General features: G+C 35.4%; 1 protein-coding gene and 1 long non-coding RNA gene across 2 annotated transcripts; one reads left to right on the top strand and one right to left on the bottom strand.

The window, feature by feature from the left end:
- The first annotated feature begins 518 nt into the window (after nt 1–518).
- On the top strand, nt 519–3,969 carry LOC110719650. The gene is made up of 3 exons (XR_002511148.1): nt 519–864; nt 1,277–2,982; nt 3,400–3,969. It is a non-coding gene; the product is annotated as an uncharacterized LOC110719650 (long non-coding RNA).
- A 5,397-nt stretch (nt 3,970–9,366) lies between these two features.
- Nucleotides 9,367–15,252, bottom strand: LOC110719649. The gene is made up of 5 exons (XM_021898628.1): nt 14,312–15,252; nt 11,568–14,196; nt 11,335–11,395; nt 10,986–11,209; nt 9,367–9,988 (listed from the first exon to the last, which is right to left on the bottom strand). The coding sequence occupies exons 1-5, from the start codon at nt 14,415–14,417 to the stop codon at nt 9,931–9,933; spliced, it is 3,078 nt and encodes a 1,025-aa protein (XP_021754320.1). The 5' UTR covers nt 14,418–15,252; the 3' UTR covers nt 9,367–9,930.
- Nucleotides 15,253–21,761: the final 6,509 nt, after the last annotated feature.

The raw sequence follows: 21,761 nt of genomic DNA, 5'->3' as shown, positions 1-21,761 counted from the left end.
CTTTTTGAGGCTTTCTTTGATGATCCATTGAGATCAGTTTTGATGCATTGATTTAAGTTGTTGTTAGCATAATGATTAGCTGCATCAGCCATTGAATCGTTCAGCTTAATCGCATGGTTAATCGTCCTTGAACACTCCTAAAGGCCTATCTCCTAGTTCCTAAACTACCTACCCTTAGGCTCAAGCTAAGTCATTTTCGCTATAAAATTCTCATATTCAAATTATCTACTCTCAAATGAGAATAGTACTAGTATTACAAAATAGAATATGCCGATTTGAATACTACCGCGAAGACGCCAATCTTAGTTCATGATTGAGGCATGTTAGCTATGAGTATTTAGTTAGTCAACTGTTTCAAAATATTTTTAGTAAACTCTTAATTAATTTCTCCGTTTTTTTTTACTTTATTCGCTTTGACTTTTACACTATTCACTATCCTTATTTGACCATTTTTTTGTGAATAAGAAGAATAACAAGTAAGGAAAAACATATCACTATTATTTATTGTTAAAGTTTTACGTTGTCAAAAATTTAATAAACTTGACTCTATTCCTCTCTCTTCTGTCTGACTCCCAATGCATTCAATCTACTTTTCCCCGCCTTTTCCTCTACTCCACATCTCCAATTCTCCATTCCATTACTCCAATCTCTCATTCTCATTCACAGTAGCCTGATCGATTAATTTTCCACCCAAAATTAGAGCGTGCTTTAGGGTTTTGTATTTTTGCAATACAATCAAATTCTAGGCTTTAGGGAAATTGGATTATTCTGTTGATGGTATTGAAGAAGATGGGCTCTGAAGCGGAAGTTGTTTGTCCTCAAATTGTTCCTGTTGTCCATGTCGTTTTTGCCTATTAGAACAAGGTAACCAAATGCATGTGTTTTTTGGCTTGATGATGATTATCTCTTTTAATTTGATTTTAAACATGTTTAAGTCGAGTTTTACTGCTTCGGGTGCTATATTTAGATATTTCATTGTTTGATTTTGTTGAAATTATAAGCCTTTATGAGAATTATGACTGCTCTAGGTTGCTTACACGAATAGTTGATTCATCACCCTTGTGTAAATAAAGTGATTGGTTTTAATCAATGAATAGAAAATTATATTTGACAAAACTTTGGTGTTCTTCCCTCGTATGAATGATTTCATTCTCCAAAGGTACTTCATATGAGCCCATTTTTGTCAAATTTAATTTTCTATTGTTTGATTTTTTTTTATTTGATGCTTTTTATTGATTCAATTCTTCACGATTTTATATTTTATGGCTCTGTTTAGAGTTGTTGAACAGGAGCAGAGTTTAGCATTTGGTGCGTTTTAAGCATGATGGAGATTTCTATGTTACATCGGGATTCGGAAAATATGTCTTATGGGTCTAGCAATGAGGATTGCTCCAGTGCTAAGGTTTTTTCATGGGGTTCTTTGGATTTTTGCAATAAAAGATATGGTACTTGTCTGTTTATTCAGAGTTTCTTTTGATCTCATACTCCTTGCCTGTGATATTGTATAGTTGGCAACTTAACTACCTATATACTCATAGCTCTTTTGAGGCCGGGTTTGATTGAGACAATTTATTGCAATGAGTTTTAGTAGTCAATTGTCATACAGTGAATGTGATGAAAGGGCAGGTTTACATTTGCAAATTATAGTGTTTTCACGATTAATTATCTGATAGTGTATTAATTGTGGTTGACAAGTTTCGTTGTTGGTGGACTTGCTAATATCTCAAAATACAGAGACTAGCATCAGGTTCTTGTTACCTTATTAATGAAATTGTAGTGAATTCTTCCGTTCTTCTTCATTTCACTTATCTTTTTTAGAACCAAACTGCAGGGAATGCTTTAACATTCACGAAGAGTTTTCTTTCTTTTCTTACTACCACATATCATATTATATCCTTTTGAGCTTTTAAACCAATACCTATTCATTTGGATAATATGCACTATTTAACTGTATTTGTGTAAGCTGTGTTTTAGATATGTTTTCCCTGACTCTATAGTGGCCACCCAGTCATGGTTTATTCTTGCTCATGTAACTCCTGATTCTTTCACCATCTTTTAGTTTAATCTTTTGAAGATGCAACATTGATATATACATATTTAACCTTTATCTCTTGACTGCCAGAAACCATTCTTCTCAAAATTTGGAGCCATTGTTACAATTTCTTTTCTTGGAACCTTTAAAGCCTCAATTTTTGTCTGGCCTTCTGGTGTAGGCATCTTTTGCTCTCCTTTTCCATCTGATAATGACTATATTGCTATGTGGATTTGCTTATGACTTGAACTGCCGTTGATTTCTGCTTTAGGTATCTTGATGGGGTTACATATCTTATATAAAAATTCCCATTTGTTGAATGTTATAATGTTTGGAGCACTGATAATATCAACTGATCATATCATTGTTTTGGCAATATTCTGGGTGACTCACTATTTTGTTTCTGTTGCCTGCTTGATGTGTTTCCATTATTTAATTTGTTTTCTTTACATTGTTAATAGATAATGCCATTCTTATTACTTGAAACTTATACAACCTTTGTTTCCTACTATTTGCAACGAAATTTTTTATGCCTCATAAATAACACCCCTTTGTTGCATATAATAAGAAACAAATGTAGCATGTGAATATAAATGGACAATCAGTTAACTAAACAAATTAAAAATTCTTATACAATCAAATAAAATTTAGACGTCAAATAGCCAAATTACTCTATCTTGTTAAATAAAAAATAAAATTGCAGCAGTCCATTTTCCCGGGATGGGAGGGTTGGGGAGTTACTGAGTTAGAAACCTTGGTTTGCCTGTGAAATATATAGATAATTTTTAATAATTTTTACTAATCATATGGTATATTTTTAATTTCTATACTTTCAGAACTGGTTCGGAGAATTGAGTGTTGTCATGGCCGTCTATTGGCTCAAGGCATATTATGCACTTTAGGGAGCTCAAATTAAATTATGGGCCTCTTTACAAGGAGCCAATTTACAAGTGAGTTCATTTTCTTACTGCATACTTTTGATAGCCCTTCATTGTCTAGACTAAAATAAAAAATTGCCTCGGTTAAGGATTCAAATGTCTGATTGTCAAAAAATTCTTGAGTTGTGAAATTATTATTTTAGTATCTTCTCTGGTAAATTCTGAAATAGTTGCACCTGTAGCTTGTGTACTGGATTTGTTTGTAGTTCAGAAAAGTTGCATGGCCATTTATGAGGAAGCTCAATGTCCTGTAAAATGTAATGGCGTAATGCTATAGTCTTCCTAGAAACCAAATAGATCTTGCGTTTCACCTTTTAACAGAAGTTTGTATTATCATAACCTTTTAGAAGTCATAGTCTGTAATATTTAATAAAAGTTTTGATAGTCTTATAATATGAAATTTACTTACATTTTGCTTCCTGTTTTTAGGGACTCGTACGTGGTTCTATTCAAGGGTGTGGCCAAGCTGGGGACGGGCTTAAAACTAAGAAATCAGCTGATCAATCTAAGTACAGTAGCTCACAAGTCGTGATCCAAGTGGCAGTAGTACTCAGTGTAATGCTTTTTGTAAACAAAAACTATGGAAGTGCATCTGAGATTACTGATGTTAATGGCTTAATACCTCTGCTTCTGGCAAGAAGGAATCGAGCCTTGTTGAGGAGAATGAAGGCTGTAAGCCCTTCGTACATGATCAGTTCAAGTTGAAAAGGAATTCATTCTGCAGAAAGAGAAGCAGCTCGACCTAAGTTCCTACAAAAACGGAAAAACCGAAGCTTTGCGAAAAAGGTGTGCAAACATCAGGGGACATATTTGCGGTATATGAACTTGACCTGAATTATTTGTGTGTATCTATAGATTATCATATGCCTAAATGTTTACATAGCTTGATTTTCAACGTCGAATGGTGGATTATCTCACCAAGTATTAGTATTTGATTATAAATGCAGGTGCGGTATCAAAAGCAGGTAAAAAACTAGCAGAGCAGCAGCCTAGGGTGACAATTCTAGCAGGTCCCCCCCCCCTCTCCTGCTCATTAAGTTATTAACCTTGGCTAAAAAATTCTAAGTATCAAGTGTATTTCGTATATATTTGGGTGTAAAGTGCACCCGATGTTATTTTTTTATTTGCTAATTTGATATTTTAAAATAAACAAAATACGGAGTACATATCATTTTTCTGCAATTGTAACTGAAACCTAATACGTAATACTAGAGGTGTTAATTACTTAATTTGGGTGCTCGAGTTGAGCCAGACCTATTTTTAAACTTGAATTATGCTGTATTAATTTGGGTGTTCAAGTTGAACCAAGCCTATTTTTAAACTTGAATTATGTTAAATTATTGTGTACGTATGAGTTGAAATCTGAATCATATATTTTTTAGGTCGGTTTTGACTCGAGTCAGGTCAGGTGAGGTTGTGACCCTCTACCTAGATGGTGTAAATCAAATACTAGTAATATATTTGACTTTTTTTGAGGAAAATTACTTTGACTTGACACACCATAAGGTCCATAACTGTTAACATTTGGGGGGGACTTTGTTTTTCTTCGAAAACCAAAATTTGGGGTTACAGTTTCTGGGGAAATGATCAAACAGTCGAATATGGAGTTGGGCAACTCCAGAATTGCAATTATCAAATCGGGTGCCAGTAGTAGTAGCGTTACTAAGGAATAATGATTAGCTTCAAGCTTCAAGCGCGGAATGTGATTTTGGATTTGGCAACATTTCCGACTGATTTAGTAGAGATTTGGCTGATCCCAAATCTGACGGCGATGGTTGCACCGCCATTGCTTATTGGGATAATAATCGGAAGCATAGGAGAGATGACATCAAGGTTTGTTTTTGCGATAATGCTTTAATTTCTTGTTTTGAGTTATGTATTTTGTTATGATTGTAGTTGTGGCTTTTTAGTGTTATTTGATGCATGAATAATTAGGGGTTTTGGTTACTGGTATTGGAAATATTTGATTGGAGGAGGTAATTTGTTGCCATTTGATGGTAGGGGTGTTTCGAATCTTGTTCTTAATCCTTATTAGGTATAAGAACTAAGAAGATGAATTTGGATGCCTTGCACAGTTGGAAATGATAGTAAGTAAGGGAATCTATCTTCCATTCTTCTCATGTTTTAATATGACTTGGGAGAGGGAAGGGATCCATTAACGAAATACTTCCAATGTTACAAGGTTTGGAAGGAACACACAAGCTCCCTTATTTATCAGATGTCAGGCAGAGGTAATGGACCTGCTCCTTGCTGGAATCGAGGCAGTGTTGTGTAGTGATGATCTTTAGGTTGCTTTTGAAGAAGCAGTTTATGATTTTGCAGTGAAGTGGGCTGGAACATACTACTCCAAGTTGGAGGAGTGACGAAAAGTACTTGGTACTCGACTCTGCCGACTGATCTGTTTTCCACACTTGACATGCAGGAAGCTAAGGAAAGTCATGGCATGCAGTGACTTAGATCCAGAGCTCTCCTCCAAACTGCCACGGCTGCAGTGTATAGTGTATAGTGTATTTAGATCTGAGGAGAGAGGGATGTCAGAACTTCTTCCCATCAGGTCGGGAAGGCTTTCCATCTCGATGGACAGCCACAGCCACTGTAATATGGATCAGCAGAGAGAGCTCCTTTCATTGCTTTGTATTGGGTTGTTCCTGGGCATGCAGGAGAAGGGTTCTGTATTGTTTGCTGTGGACTATGAATTTTCTGCTAGGCTGATGAGTTTATTTCCTAATATCAAGGGTACTACAATTTCACTGGAGGGGTACAGGAACTTGTTTGGTACAACATGGACCTCGTTTATGGCGGAGGATAGCCAGTTATTTATCAATGGTATTGCATCTCAAGGCTGAGCTGACAATTAGGCAATAGTCACTGGATACTAGCTAGATGGCCAACATGTATAGTCGTATTCTATTTCTGTTGCCAGCATGTATAGTCGTATATATTATACTGACAAGTTATAATAGGATGGCTTAGTTCACTTTGCTAGAAACCGATATACAAGGAAAACACTCTCACTAACAGCTCTAACTGGAGTACAGCTGGTATTCTATTTCTGTGGCACTATAACAGCTTACTGTTAGTAAATTATGTTCTTATGATATTATGATTTTCTTTGATAATGCTCGTATGGTTTCGTACTCCTATGTGAATAATAAGATCCATCTTGTGCAAATGTGAACCATATCACCATCACTAAATTTTTGCTTTATGAAAATGAAAAACGATGCTTCTTTCTGTATGATAAAGATACTATCAATGTTACCGTCCTCTCTAGCAACCTAGGACGAAACATGCAGATGGATTTTTATTACGTTTATTTTACTCGGATTGTGATATGCAAAAGGATAGAAAAATTCAATTTGATAATATTTTGAAAATATTTTGTATATATATCGTGGTCACACAATTATAAATTTATTATAATCGTAAATGTACTCGTATATATCCCAAGCAGTACATGACTGATGACTCCAACTCAAGGAGATAGATAGAGATGACTCCGGCATATAAACAATCTAATCACCTTTTATTTTCTATAATAAAATCCCTTAAATCTTGATCCCTCATAATCTTTTTTAGATCCAAAGCCAAACAAAGAAACATGAGAGACTGGGGTAATATGCCAAAAGATATTGTGACTAAAATTGTAGAGCATGTGGAAATATATGAAGACTATGAGACGTTACTAAAAATTTGTTCACATTGGAGATCCGTCGCTTATACAGCGTCTCTAAGCGCATGGTTCGCCTAATTAGCCTGCCAGCTGATTTGAATGACAAAAACCCATTGTTATCTTCTCGTGGGTGGCTGCTCGTCGTCTCGAAAACAAAACAATCAAGTATTTTAAACCCTTTTCTGGTGCCATTATAGACCTCCCAATACTTAAGTTATGGAATATTAACCGCCTAGATTTCAGACTTTGATTGGCATAGAACAATCCTTAATAGGTTCATATTGTCAGCCAATCCCTCAACTAGTAATGATTTTGTTGTCTTCCTTACAGTGTCTTTCTATGCCGGCACTGACAATCTTGCATCAAATCTGGTTTTCTGGAGGAATAATCGGGGTGCCGGTGCCGGTGATGGCCATGGGTGGATTCATGTTAGGAATCCTCATCTTGTTCCACTGGGACCAATATGGCCTGAATACCCCTACCATATTCAAAATTTTCTTAGTTTTTATTGCACCGATTTAACTTTTTACCAAGGAGAGTTTTATGGCGTTAATATATTTGGTATTTTTGTAAAATTTGAGACTGCTAAAGGCAATCCTCATTTTGATGTGGTGGCTGTGATTAGTGGACATGTCCCAAACATGTTGACATATAATGTTAATGATACACCATGGTTTCATTTCTTGGTTGAATCATCAGGCAAATTGTTGGTTATACGTCAAGTGACTCGTCGAGAAATTGTTACCTTCAAAAGGCGGCATATTTTCCAATATCAAACTATAAGATTTGACGTATTTGAATTGAATGTTATGACCGGAGAGCTCAAGGAAGTGTCAAGCTTGGGAAATAGAACAATTTTCATAGGTTTAAATTCTTCCTTTTCTGTTGAGTCGTCTCATGGTTTTAAGCCTAGTTGCATTTACTATACCGGTGATCGTCTGAAATATACTCCGCCAAACACCGGGACGAAGACTGCGACATGGTGGATGTCTTTACAATTTAACCGATGGCAAGTTTGAGGATCATTTTTACAATTGTCGCTCATCATATCTCGGCAAACTCACACCACTTATTTGGTTAGAGTCTCCTTATTCATAACTATTGATGCATTAATTATACCGAGTAATTTGTTTTTGTTTAAATTGAGTAATTTGAAAGTATTCCAGTTTTGATCCACATCTATATTCTCAGTGAATTGAAGATGCTATCACCATGAGAACTACTTCAGAATTTTATGGTACTCGAGAATTGAACAAATTAAATTATCGGAGTATGACTACTCATCAACCATTTCCAATGTCTCTCTATCAAGTTTTTCTGTCTTGTTCAAATTTTATTTGTTAAGTAATCAATTTTTATTGTAAGGTTTAATGGTGTAACATTTTATGACTGTTCCAAACATTTTTAGTGAACTTTTTTTTAGCACACATAAAGATAATATATATAATAATGGCCTGGCCTAAGGGCCTTCAATCAGTTCAAGACTGATGAGTACAGAAAGGAAGATAACCTTGCTAAAGGTTATTAAACAAAAGATAAACAACCTTAGTCTGCATACAACTAGTAGTAACAGCAAACACAAGTAAGGATAAGCATAAGTCTGAAGTGTGGTTATCATCCCAAGCACTCCAAGGCAGCAGCCAAAGCAGATCAGTTCCTTTTGCAGTCTCTTTCAAAGGCATCTCGAGCATATCAACTCAATTGTAAACCACACTCAGCCAAATTGTGAGCGACAGCGTTGGCAGCTCTTTTGGCTTGAAGAATGATAACTATCCAATCTTCCCTAAGCAAATGCACAATGTCTTGGATAATCATTCCCAGCTCGCATTCTGGATCATTTTTTACAGAGCATCTGCATCAGTTTCCAGCTCAAGATGCTGGATATTAAACTTTTTAGCAGTAATCAGGCCCTCTCTTATTGTAAGTAGCTCTGCAGCTTCCGGGGAAACAGAGTGAAACTTCATAGAGAAACCCACAAGCCAAGACCCATCATCATTTTGAATAACACCACCTCCACCAGCCAGGTTCGAACCCTTCCAGCTCCCATCAGTGTTCAGCTTCTTGTACCCCATCTGTGGCAGGGACCATTCATCTCAACTCTATCTTCGCTAGCAATTGAAACTCCATTTTCAGTCAGCAAATTTTTGTTATTGAAGTAAAGATGGGCATTGAATTTTGCAAATAAATGCATAACTCTTGTCATAGAACCTTCAAACATTGCTGTGTTTCTGTAATTCCAGATTGCCATAGACTTATGGCAAAAATGGTTTTCCAGTGCTTGTCTTGGCAAAAGTTTGAGAGAATTTAGTAAACTTGATTGGAACACATGACAGTTAGTAATATATTCCGTATCTCTAACTTAATTATGTACCCTCTCATTAGATTGTGCATGATGCTCCACTAGACAGGCACTAGAACAACAACAAAATCAACAATTAACATGCTACCGGTTCATGACCCGACGAAATTTATAAAATATGACAACGTAAGACTACTATACCTTTTATACAGAGTACGTTATTATTATACATATATAAAGCTAAGATATCGTTGATAAAAAAAAAAAATGCAATGAAAATTATGCAAAAAGTTAAATTGAACAAACATTAAGAAACAGAGGTAGTAGATTAAAAAAACTTTTAATCAGATCTGTTATACTTCCCCCGTTATTTTTTTATTGCATCATTGGGGTTTTGGAGGCAAAATTTGGTAGTGGGAAAAAGTAAGAGAGAGAAACGTAAAAATACAAAATTGTCCATGTAATGTAAAGATAAAATAAAAAGTAAGTGTGAAAAAATAAGGATATGTTGGATATTTGCAGTGTAAACATAGATATTTTTTTGTCCTAAAATAGAAGTGATGTAATATTTGTGAAACTTCCCTAAAAGGCAAGTGATGCGATATTAAAAGAACGGAGGAAGTATAACAATTGACAGTAGATTTATATACAATAGATTGTTAATATCCAACTGATCTTTTTTCTACTAATCTTTACAAATAAACATAAAGCATCTCAAAATTCCAGAAATCTGCAGAAAACACTCCACATCTTGCACTTTACAGACTTACAAAAAAAAAAAAATTGAACAACCCTTTTGACAACAGTAACCTTAAAAAGAATGGATTTTATTTCATGAATTTAACAAACAAATGATGAGGAAATTAATGATATACACAAAAATATGGAAAGTTTTCACAGATCACGGTGCTAAATGGCACACTGTCAATCTTTCAACCTCTGTCAGTTTCAACTTTTATCCAATTCAGGATAGCAGCCCCCAAAAATATTAATCATTGAATTCCTCTGGAACGCGCATACCAAATCCCCGCTTTTTCTTCTCAACTCTGAATGAAAAAAATAAGGTAGAGTGAGTAATTTTGACATTGAGGTGCTGAAGCATTGATGAATTAGTGTTCATTTAGGACTTATAGGATAGTTCAGTTCCTGTGAGTTGCCTAACAAGTTAGACAAATAGATTTTTCGCTGCATAAGGGGAAGAATTCATTTTCTCCATGTTCATTATAATTTTGGCTGTCCGAGGACACTAATGTCAGCACATCGTGAATGCTAAATCACGCTGAGACAGCACGATGAAGATGTAGTTGATAAATGGTTTGTTCAAGTAACTTAAATCTATTGAATTTGTGTACAACCAAATCTATACAAGGTCGCTTTCAGGTAAAATCGCAATAAACATACTCAAAGCTAACTTCATAGCCAATAATGAAAGTAATAGGCTCAAGAGTGCCCAATCCATTGATCAAAATACACACAGTAGAACTATTTAAAATGCATATGCGAACTCAATTTTCACAGAAAAATATTTTTGTCATGAGCATACAAATTACAAATTCAAACTAAGAGGTAGAGAATCATAGATTTAATCCAAAAAAAAAATAAAAATTAAACAAAAATTAACTTATATACTTTGGCTAGTTAATCATGCCACTAACCAGAGATATTGCTCAAAAAATGCTAAATTCCTATTCTAATAAATTCCTATTCTTTCTATTGTTTTGAGGGAATGGCTGAAAATAAAAGTCATTCCTAAGATGTGAATGTGCTGCCTCATTTCAGGGATAAATTTGAAATATTTTATTTTTAATCTGATAGTATATGAAATCACTTCTAACAGCATATTAATTCTCATTTGTAAAATTGTTACTGATGGTTCTGTGTAGACACTAATAATTAGACAACTAATCTACCACCAAAATCAAACAATGAACGTTCCCAAAATGTACATGAAGTTTCTCATGAATGGAAGGAGCTACTTGAGCTGACATGTGGTAATTAAATGCTTCAAATAAGTGAACTAACAAAAGAATCAGAGACACTCACGTGGGAGCAAGTTTTCCAAGGTTAGCAATGTAGTCTTTGCTCTGCTCCTCCAGGACTTTTCCAGATATATCAATAATATATCTCTTGTCTCTCATAGTTGGAAGTCCTCGACTCGAAAGTAAATCAAGATCTCTTTTCTGAAGCTCTCTGCCATTTACATAAACAGCGGTTTTCCCTCTAGAACAATTTTCTGGCATGGGAAAACTGAATTCTGGAATAGATGGCTGCAAAACAAATAAGAATGCCACTTCCTAAAATTATTACTATGTAACATTTTATATAGAAGATTGGCAAGATAATAGATGGAACCAAATGGAAGTGAAAGGAATTCATTTGCACTATAACTCACCGGAATTATCCCAAGGCAATGATGATCCATTACACCCCAAAAACCAGCTTTAGGATCGTACCTACATTAAAATAACCAATTAAGAAACACGTATACACACACACACACACACATATATATATATATATATATATATATATATATATATATATATATATATATATATATATATATATATATATATATATATATATATATATATAAACGCAGTTAAAAGGTATTGCAACAATTACCAGTAATTCCCTGGTTCAATAGGTCCAGCAAGCTTTTCTGCCTTTTTAATTACATGAAGTGGTACCCGCTGACCATTGACAAATACCTCATCTTTTTCAAGGGAGGCAGAACCAGGTCTTGGTGAAAAGGGTTTCCAGAAAGGAGATCTAGAGGACTTTTTGTTTTCATCTCTGCATTCTGTTGGAGCATCCCCAGAATCAGATAAACTAGTTGATGACTCATGGGAATGATCTTCCGTCTCTAAAGCAACCGCAGTATTTCCCACAGAGCTATCTTGAGATACATTTTTTTCAAGAACTTGCTTCTCTTCCCCAGTACAAGCATTTGCAATTTCTGCCTCAGCTTTGTGGTGTTGGCCAGAGTAATCAAGATGTTCCCGCAAAGGTGAACCAGGGGGAGGACGAATCTTTACAGCCGTCTCTGAAGAAGTTGGTAGGCTGCTTTGCACACTTGCACTATCTATAATGAGCTCTTCCTTAGAAGAATGAGATGATGGAGAAATACCTCGAGTATATTCATTAAAATTTGAAACCATTCTCCGTCCTCTTGTGGCTTCAGTGGCTTTGGATTCCGTATACTGGAATCTGTTCCCTATTGCATCAAAATCATAAGATTCGAAATTTGTACCAGTAGAAGCAACACTGTCACGGCGGTGTCTAGGACCTGACTCGCTCAGCACTTTACCAGAGCCACTAGTAGCATTGACAAGATCTGGATTCTTCTGTGAAGAAAGAGCACCAAACGAACTATTCTGAAGATCAAATGACATAACAGAAGAGCAGGCCCCACATTGCAATCTATACTCTTTATTATTCTTGGTCATGAACTTCCCGGGTAATTTGAGCAACTCAAAGCATTTGTGGCATAATACAAAGGGGGCACCACCAGCAATGGGGAGGCAAATCCGTTTGTTCTGTCCAGTTACCAGAACTCTCCTTGGATGAGGAGCAAGGTGGGATGGTCGTTCTCGAGGACCAGTATGTGCCATTCTAGGATCATAGGTCCGAGGAACACGTCTTTGGAGATTCATACTATGGCTGGATGTTGGATGGGCAGCTGGATTGAGAGGCATTCTATGACAGAGAGAGCAAGAACATGCAGGATGGTGATTATGTGACCCATTGCAATATGATCTGAGAGAATCCTGATCGAAGTCCAAGGACTTCCCTGGAATATAGCCCATCCTTGATCGACGTGTAAACTGTTGATGCTTGGGAAAATGATCCCTTTTTGTTTGGCCTGCAAATGGATCATCATATATAGGGGGGTAATTATATGAGTTTTCCATATCATGAGCCAGACCAGGTCCATGATTGGAAAACGAAGGCATTGGCATGTGTCTATCTGGCGCAAACTGCTGTTTGGATCCCCGTCTGAAAATCGTATGCTTTTCTTCTGAATAATCATCAGCATTATTGAATAACCCAGGAGAAAAAAACAGTTTATCATTAAATTCCCTCAGTTGTTTTGATGGATACTGATGCATAGATTCCTGGTATTTCTGACTGAACTCATGGCGATCCATATAGTGAATATGAGCTGGGTCTCTCCGACTTTCAAAACTGTGCCTTGAGTGCCCATGACCATGAAAGGAGTCGATATGATAGATTGAAGGTCCATCAACTGTGCTTGAAGAAGCTGAACTCCTCCCGCTTTCAACAACTTCCCTTACAGTTCTGTGAATCACCCGATCCCCATCACTTCCAATGTACCTATGGTCTACAGCAGCCCTGGGTCTTCCATGCCCTCCGACATAGTCATCCCTGAATATCGAATCTCTGTCTATTCTTCCCTTAATAGAGCCACTTCCAAGAATGGGACCATCAATTAATCTTTCTGGAGTCATCTGATGTTCATCAGCATAGACTGATTCCTTCCCTTCACTAATCCGATCAGCCTCATCACCAATTAGGTCTCTCCACTTTGTTCTTCTCCTACCTAATTTGTTATCATTAGACTCTCTGGGATGATTATCATCAGGAAGCCATGTGTTAAATGAAGTTTTGGGAGTCATCTTGTCACTCCTCTCCTGTTTCTCTGACCTGTCACTCTCAATTCTTGTCCCCTCATGTTCTTTCTCAGCATACTCATCAACTTCAGAGACACTATCTCCCCTCAATGGCGAATTAGCAATGTCTCCATCCATTGTCCTTGCAGGTGATCTATCTACAGCATCTGTCCCCCTCATGGGCGACCTGCTAAAATTTCTCGTTCTCACACTCATCGGGGATCTACCCCCTTGCTCCCTCACAGGTGACCTGCTAACATATCTCGACCTAGCAGGTGAAATCCCAAACCCATCAAAATCTCGATCACCTGAACCCCTCCCCCTCATTGAGGATGGACTAGCAGTTCTTGACCTCACCGGTGAAGAACTAAGATCGTTTAAAAATCTATCCCTCAAAGGTGATTTGGGTAAACCCCCTTGAAAGTCAGTCAAATCAATCCCTTCCACCGGTAACTTGCTTCCATCACCTTCCCCAAACCCAGATCTCAACGGCGATCTACTACCCATATCAAAACTACCCTTATCAATTAACCCACCACTATCCTTGACCCCTTCTACCCCCTTATCAAAAATTGTATCAGAACTCACCAAATTCTCACTTCCAGATGACTTCTTCTTAGCTGTTCATTTCATTACATCAACAAAAATAACCCCAAAACAGAAAAACTCATTCAGACATGTTAACTAACACATTGTGTGCATTACAACTATATGATTAAAAGAACTGCAATTTACCTTTAAGCATAGCTCCGCAACCACCACATTGGTACACAGTAAACACAGGAGGCTCTGGCAACACCTGATCGCATTTTGGGCATCGAACTAATCGAATCTCCGACATTAACAAAATTTATTCCCAGCAATTTTTCGCCGAAAAATCAACAACAACAACAGCAACAACAATTACTACTAAATAGTAATTCAATCAAAAATGCACAAAATACTCAAAATCTCAACACACCCATGATTTAAAAAGAGTTGAATGACCCAATTTTCAGCAATTGACTTTCAAATTGAATAGTAATTTTAAAATAGTTTTAGCTGATCTGTAATGTGGAAAGGGTTTATGGAAGACTTACCCAGAAATTTAGCAAGATTTGGGGAAGAAAAAATAATCACAAAAAATTCCAGAACCCTCGAATTTTTTATATTTTGTGAATAATTTCTTCCCTTTTTATATTTTGCTTAAAAACTTGGTGAAGCTGACGAAGTCTTCAACCTAGCCAATGAAAATTTTGGAGGGAAGAAAGAAAGGAATTCGTCAACTGAATTCCTGACAATATTAACTGTCATTTCAAACAACTAGGTTTTTAACTTGTAATGCACTAAACGACGCGTTTCAACTTTTTAAGAAAAAAAATGTAAGACAAAATCTAAAATTGAAAAGGTAATGCGTCATACATGTCAGCTTGCCAGTTGGCACGTTTGTTTTAGAGTGTTGGGAGATATTCTGTGGTTGTTATGTACAGAGGTATAGTTTGACTAAATGTCGAAATGTATCGTACAAGTTTGAGTTGATCAATTATAACTTTATAAGTACAGCTTTAACACATTAAAAAGTCAAAACAAGTTTAGAATGATTCTACAACTCAAGTGTCTCTAGATTGTGTTTGAGCTAGGTCAAAAATTAAAACTTTACTAGTTGTCCAATTGAACTACTATTGGTGGAATAGTTAAAAAAAGAGTTTGATGAGTAGTGTTTTCGGTCTTTGTGTTAGAACTGGTTTATCTTTACTCCGTATTTCGGTTACTTGTTTTTATTTTTGTCAAAATTAGATTAAAATATAAAAATTCATATCAGACTAAATCAAAACATATAATTCTCGTTTATCTACTATTGCTAAACATTTCAATTTATTGTTAAATATCTTTAATTATGTACTTCAAATTTTATGTATAAAAAACTATGGAGTACATATTAGAAAAGTACACTGCGAAACGAATCCAACAAGATCCAATTTGATAATGTTTTTTTTCGTATAGATCTGTGTAAAAATGCGGTTAATGTTTAGACAAATTTATACATCATATCGGATTAGAAAGATTCAAATCAGATCAAACCATCTTATTTCATGTGAAGATAACAAGTACGGGGCATAATTTAATTGTGACTTTTTTATGAGCAAGCCCCAGTTTCCCAATTGAGATACTGGGTTTGTTTCTCAAATGACATTTTTGTAATTATTTAGACATTGTAGCGGACCCCTTTGCTGATTGTGTGAGAAGGGAGCATGTGACGAGATTACAGAAGTTTTTCCTTCGTTATCTCCGTCATCTTCATCCTTCCATTTTCTTCCTTCCATCTTCCTTCCTTATTCCTTTCTCATCAACAATGATGGATTCATCCCCAAGTCCCCACCAACAAACAAACACCATCCTCAACACCAGTACACCACTAACACCGCAACAAATCCCGACCCCAACACATCAATTTCGGTAGCGAAAAACCATAAGAAAAATATGTAAATTAAGGGCATGGTTAACCCTAAATGGTAGGCATTTGTCATTTTTTGTGAGTGATTTCTTCATTGTTGTAGAAAATTTCGACCTCCATTAGTGAAGGATTCTCAAACTTCATTATTGAGGAAAGATGAGTATGTTATTTGTGGGTTAACGCTGTTAAGCTTCCATTAGTCCAAAAAGACGAAAATACTCAATTGAGAAACATACAAGTTTCTCGTGTTGAGAACATGTATTTTCTCCTTTTTTATCTCTCAAAATACATAAAAACAAAAAAGAACATGGCATTTTAGCTAGTACTGTAAGTACTTTTGGTCGGAGAATGTTTGACAAATGGTCACTTTGAGAGAATTACAGAAATCAAATACGTAGTACAAAAAACTTGTATTAATATAATTTTATTAATGAGAAGATTAGGAATTTTTTTAATAAAAACAACACGAAATGGTCAGACTATTAGGCATTATGTAAAGGAAAGAAAGAATAGTGCCTCAAAGTGATGTAACACACATTCTTGTTACTCCATATTTATGTGATTAGGTCGTACTAGTTAGAATGGACTTGACTTGGGTTTTACTTTTGCGTTGATCACCACATATATTGTGATTTGATGATATCTCTTCTATTTCGCTCCGTCTTTATTGTCTTCCTTTTCTCTATCGTTAAGAAGATGATGGTGGCATTAGCACCATAGTAGAGGCAGAGACGATGAGGCAATTGAAGCAGAAACTAAGGTTGCACGAAGAGACAAAGATCTTAATTAAGCAGTGACAACGATAAAGCTTATTAATTTTATGTTTGAATTGATGTTACGACGTACGTTTTAAGGAACTGATGAAAAATTCATTTACTACGTATATTAAAAGTGTATTGTTTCAGCCTTCTTTTTATGAGGAATACTCAAAATTATTTTGGCATGGTTTAATTTCATTGAAAGATTGGCATGGGTCATGCTCTCATGCCTTATTGAAAGATTGGCACGGGTCATGCTCTCATGCCTTACCTCTTAATGACCTTAATGCGATCATTGGATTTTTTTGTAATTGTAGGTAGTAACACTTGCTAACAAGCAAGCTAGCTAGACTTGGAAGTTATATCAACATAGTTATTCTACGCCGTATGTACGACATATTAGTACTTTGTGTACTATATATGACGAGCCTTAGAATAAAAAATAGGAAGGTCAAAGTTTGGTCCTTCAAATTTTAACCTCTTGTTTGAAAATAAAATGCTTAAGCATTGCTAAATCAAATGAACTAAATCAAAATCCACCCTTGCCTATTCGTATATGTTACATACCTACGTACATATGCTAAATCTGATCTCTCCTTTAGCTTCCAAACAATATGGCAGTACTTTACTAGCAAAAAAATCCTTCCACCTTCAGCACTGCTACATATCTACTACGTCCTATAATCTACATCATCATATAAAAATATTTATTCATTCAGCTTAATTCATACACTACATGCATGGTTAAAAAAAAAAACTATTTTAAATTATAAATTCAATCAATTTGCTCATATAGATATCAATCAATAGGCCGGGTTAAAAGCAACATTAAACTTTAAAAGGCTTCAAACAAAAAAAAAAAAAAAAAAAGCAACATTAAAAGGACAATAATAATATCATCGACGCAGCGCATATCTAGCTATCAACAAGTTCTTGCTTTTTCACTTGTAAATACATACCCTTCCTTCCCTCCTTCGTAAATTTGAGCAATTTGGCCAAACTTTAATTTATACAATTCATATTAAACTCATATTTAAAATTTATTACTTCTTCCAAAATTTACGATTAAGACGAAAACACCCACTAACCTTAATCTTCTTATTAGCCTTCTTCTTACTCAATTCTTCTTCCCACTCCACCTTCCTCTTCAAACATTCAAAGCCGCTAAACCCTTCGGATCTTAACATACTACGTGTTGATGATGACCATAACGACGAACATGTCGACGACGACGACGATGATCTTGATGATGATGGCAAAACCATCATATTTCTTTCAATGATATGAGAAAAAGAAGCTAATTCATATGAGTCATAAAGAGGACTTCCACAATCCCATATCATTGGAGATGCTTTTGATAAAAATGTTAATGGTAATCTTTCAATTTCTTCCTTCATTTTTTCTTTTTTGAATTTTTCCTCTTATTTTAGAAATTAAAGAACTTTATCTCTAGCTAACTTTTTGTTATATATGTTGATGTTGTAATGTAAAGTTTGGACATGTGTACACTATAATTGTATAATTCGAGTTTAGTTTATGGTCGGTTGCAGGTTGGAAATGTTAATGATTTGATAAGTCTAATTATTGGGAGAAAATGGTATTATTAGTGATTGACTAGCCGCTTAAATCAAATCATGCATTTGGATTATTAGATGTGTTAGTGTCGGTTTTTTGACGTACTTCACCAACTATTCTCTTGTTAATGGATTATTATTATATACCACTATAACAGCACTTTAATTTGTATTTTGGCTTACTCTTTTCGCCTTTACTTAACAAGTGGTCTGACGTTTAAAAATACCTGTATATATCCTATCTATTAAAAAACATTCTTAAAAACGTTTATGTGTCACGTGGCACCCTCATCTCCTACAATAAACTTGTCATATCATCTTTCCCTTCAACTAATAAAGTACAATATGTTTATCATAAGGTTTGAACTCAAGACCACCAAGATGTGAATTAAAAGCATTACCATCTCAACTACTGATTAATCATTTTATATATTCAACCCATTAATTATATAATCTTTAGGATTTTTTTGTAGATAATCACCCCTAAAAGCACCCTATATTGAACTAACCACCCATTTTTTCGAAATTAATAAAATACCACCCATTAAAGTCAAAACCAAAAGATATCACCACCCTTCTACAATTTCGGCCAGTTTTCCGATTTAGGGTACACGTGTAACCATATGATTGGTCAAAAATTAAAAAAATAAATTAAAATCAGATCAAATTTAAAAAAAATAAAATTTTCCCCTGGTCTCAACCCCGGTTGACAACCATCCCCTCCCCCATCCCGTGCCACCCCACCCAAATCAGCCACCTGCCGAACCACCCCCACCCCAACCAGCCACGACTACTGCATGCCAACGAACCCCACCTAGCCCCAACCCTTGCTCGCGAAACCCCACCAAACCCCACCCATGTCCACGAAACCCCACCTAGCCCCCACCCCTGTCGCAAACCCCCTCCATAGTCCACCTCGAAACCACCCCCTCCCTGACTGACACAGAATTCACGTTGCTCGCTCCTCCATGTCGCTACTTCCTCCGCTCATTTCAAGGTTGCATTCTTCAAAAAAAATTAATTTAATTTTCAGTTTTTAGGGCTTTAATGTGTTGGTTTAATTTAATCAAATCCAATTTTTTTGGGGAAAGGAGGGGATTGCTGGAAACGGGGACGGGGAAGGGAGGGGTGCCAAAAACGAAAACGGGGAAGGGGAGGGGTGCCGGAGGTGGCATGGTGGCTTTGGGTTTTTTATAATTCAATTTTATTTTTTACATTTTGTGGGCCCCTAAGTCGGAAAACTGGCCGGACTAAATCAGAAAACTAGCTAGAATATGGGAATGGTGGTGATACCTAATTATCTAGTGGTTTTAACTTTAAGGGGTGGTATTTTTAATTTCGAAAAAAACGCGTGGTTAGTTCAACAAAGGGTGCTTTTAGGGGTAGTTATTTACCAAAAAAAAAATGCTATTTTTTATGTATGGATTGGAGAACATTTGATTACTGCTATTTTTTGAAAACAATTCTACTATTTTCTACTCATTGAAATGATAAATGCAAAACATATACAAAATTGTAATAAAATAACTTTAATTATTTAATTATTTTGAAAATGTGTCTTTGTTTTCAATATATCAATATAAAATATAGCGAATTTATCAATAGTTGTTGAAGTACTTGAACATAATATCATAACATAAATAAACATAAAACTGCAAAAAAGATAAGGATCATGGAAAAAAATACTCAAAATCATACAATTCACAAGCATCAAACTAGAGCAAAATTCACTCAAAACCATAGGTTTTATGAAAAAAATAAAAATAAAGAATGAATTTGTTATCCAATTATTACTTACACCTAAATAATCTTGGGCATCGCCCGGTCATAGTGGCGGATCTTAGACTAAAAGGTTTAGGGTTAAGTTTTGAATTTTAATAACTTCTAATTAAAATTATAGATATCTAACTATTAACAAATAACATAATCTAACCGAGGTCAAGTTTGAAACAATAAAATCAATAGACTTCACTTAACTCTTGTAAAAGCTTAATTGTTACATACCATTAATATATGATAATTAATCACCAGGCCATAAGGAAATAATATGCGAGTTTGAATTACAAATTCAATTTACACAAACTTATATGGGCCAATAGATTTATTTTTATTTTTTTTTTGTTGTGAAATATGGGCCAATAGATGCAAACAACCTATATTACAATACATGTATACAACAATTGTTATACAGCATCTCAAACATGGGGAGAAGAAGTTGGAATGGTTTGAGCATAAAGAAGGTCACAGCTTTGAGTAGAGCCCAAGTATCCACGTACCGGGTGTAAGTTGAACTAGGAAAATAAGCTTCATGTGATCAAGGTATTATCATACAAATAGATGGCTCATGGGATATAGAGAACAAGCAACAAGGTATAAGACGGAGCTACTCTAACAACGATAGGGACGTAGTCTATCATTGGGGGGGTATAGTACCTCCTTATCATCCCTCAACTTAGAGGCTAAAGCTTGTTTACAAGGACTAATTTAGGTAGGTGACCAAGGTTTATCAAAGGATAAGAGTCTACACATACTCATGAGCACTTGTTACAACGTTACGAAAGGAGGATGAGGAAGTCATAACTCAATGGACAGTCTCGGACATCAAGGTAAGAGCATAAAATTTTGAACGATGTTGCATTCCAATAGTTGGGAGACAGCAGGTCCAGGGCACACAAGATTGCTAACTTCTGTATAATCTTTTCATTTAGTAATAGCTTATAATCTTTGTGGTTCAAAATTTGTCAAAAAAAAACGTTGAGTAGAATTTAAGTTATACGTAAATTAATTTTCTTTCATGCCCAACTATAATTCACTCAATTCCACAATTCCAAGCTGCCATACCAATTAATAGAATTGGTCATGGCTTGATCTAGTGAAGAGTCCAAGTGCAAATGTGTTTTTTTCTATATGAGATAAGTAAGAATATTTTCTCATTAGAAATCATGTGACAAACACGTGATAGATAGTAAATACTAGTTAAATGCAATATGTACTAATTTAACCGAGAAAAGAAATGCAAACTTAAATTATTAAACACATGCATAATAATCTAAAACCTTAGAGTCTTACCCAATCAGCAACAAGACATCCAAAAACAATCTCATGAACCCAAAACATGCGCTTGGAAACAACACTCTATAGGTCAAGCAATATCATAAGAATGCTCCAAATAATGGATTGAATGAACAAAGCTGCAGTAGAAAACCTAAGAGCATAGAATTGATTATTTGTTTTCCTATAGGTCCTTTCAGCATTGAGTTATCTCATACGAGTTTGGGGATTTGATTTTTGTATGCATATTTACACCCCTAAAGTATCTTTAACATACCTTTACATTTGAGGTCAAATTCAATTTCGACCCCTAAGTATTGTCAATGAAACACGAACTTGATAAATACAATTACAAGGAAACAATATGC

The sequence above is a fragment of the Chenopodium quinoa genome, unplaced genomic scaffold, assembly GCF_001683475.1.
Source record: "Chenopodium quinoa cultivar QQ74 unplaced genomic scaffold, ASM168347v1, whole genome shotgun sequence".
Classification (NCBI taxonomy): domain Eukaryota; kingdom Viridiplantae; phylum Streptophyta; class Magnoliopsida; order Caryophyllales; family Amaranthaceae; genus Chenopodium; species Chenopodium quinoa.
This window is presented reverse-complemented; position numbering and strand designations above follow the sequence as displayed.